The 1,154-nt window shown below is 49.4% G+C and overlaps 2 protein-coding genes across 2 annotated transcripts in view; one reads left to right on the forward strand and one right to left on the reverse strand.

The window, feature by feature from the left end:
• Nucleotides 1-281: 281 nt before the first annotated feature.
• selenol (selenoprotein L) overlaps nucleotides 282-1,154 on the forward strand; it is a 5,331-nt gene continuing 4,458 nt past the window's right edge. Inside the window, exons 1-2 of the mRNA XM_034899711.1 lie at nucleotides 282-547; nucleotides 909-1,031. Coding sequence (XP_034755602.1) covers nucleotides 1,008-1,031 — 24 coding nt within the window. The 5' untranslated portion in view covers nucleotides 282-547; nucleotides 909-1,007. The remainder of the gene's footprint in view (nucleotides 548-908; nucleotides 1,032-1,154) is intronic.
• Nucleotides 384-1,154, reverse strand: part of c18h1orf198 (chromosome 18 C1orf198 homolog) — a 22,639-nt gene continuing 21,868 nt past the window's right edge. Inside the window, exon 6 of the mRNA XM_034900754.1 lies at nucleotides 384-431. Within this exon, the coding sequence (XP_034756645.1) occupies nucleotides 384-431 (48 nt within the window). The remainder of the gene's footprint in view (nucleotides 432-1,154) is intronic.

The following is a 1,154-nucleotide window of genomic DNA, read 5'->3' on the forward strand; positions in this document are numbered from 1 at the left end:
ACACATCTACACACCTGCTCATCAGATACACACTCACACACATCTACACACCTGCTCACCAGATACACACTCACACACTCGGGGTTCAGTGTCTTGCCCGAGGACACTTCGACATGGGACTGCAGGGCCAGGGATTGAACCACCAACCTTCCGATTGGCAGGCAACAACTCTACCACTGAGTCTGCTATTGCGAATTTGCTCTAGTTTCCAGGACAATTAGGGCAGGAATTTTGGATTTTGGGAACACTGCTTGGATTTGGTCCGGTCACCCTAGGAATGACTCCCTTTTGGAACCAGCCTCGAGGGGCCGTTCGATTAACTGCAGTTTTTTGGCACTTCGGCATCGGCTTACTCATTCAGCAGCAGCAGGGTTGCTTCTTTTTCAGAATGCAATTGATTGTTGTTGTGTTGTTGTGTGCTTGTTGTTGAAGGAGCGTGACTCTGGGTCAGTTCTTGGATCAGGGCCAGAAGCTGCTGCTGGTCCTCATCAGACATTTCGGATGACTGCCGTGACGAGACCATGTGGCCGAGCTGGAGGCCAGTCGGGTCAGTTAACCTTCAATCTGACCGAAATTATTCATTCTTAGGGGGAAACAAGCTGTAGATTCTGGGCCAGGAGCAGACGTCATGAGCTCTGAAAACTGGCAGCTTAGCTTCAAACTTACCATACACACATGGAAGTAATATGGATTTCATCTCTGCTAGAAAGCATATGAGGAAGTGTTTTCCAAAATGTTGAACTATACCTTTAACAACTACATCTTGAATTTCCTCGCTCTGTTTCCATGGCCTTGCAGCCACTGCTCATTTACTTTTATATCAATAAAGTACTTGAAGAAAAATGTAAAAACACTAAAATCACAGATCATCATGATATTTGATTTTCTTCCATTTTGTGTCTCTGTAGGTTCTCCTGGAGGCTCGGGCGGTGCGGGTCTTAGTGGTCTCTTTCGGGGGTCTGGAGGGGGCTCAGGTGTGGCGCGAGCAGACTGGATGCACCTTCGACATGCTGCTGGATCCGCAGAGAACGGTCAGGATGTGGGATAATAATATAGGCTGGCCTCTAGCCCCCCCAGTAAGAGCCTCAGGCCCCCCCCAGTAAGAGCCTCTAGCCCCCCCAGTGAGAGCCTCTAGCCCCCCCAGTGAGAGCCTC

The sequence above is a fragment of the Etheostoma cragini genome, chromosome 18, assembly GCF_013103735.1.
Source record: "Etheostoma cragini isolate CJK2018 chromosome 18, CSU_Ecrag_1.0, whole genome shotgun sequence".
In the NCBI taxonomy this organism is placed as follows: Eukaryota; Metazoa; Chordata; class Actinopteri; order Perciformes; family Percidae; genus Etheostoma; species Etheostoma cragini.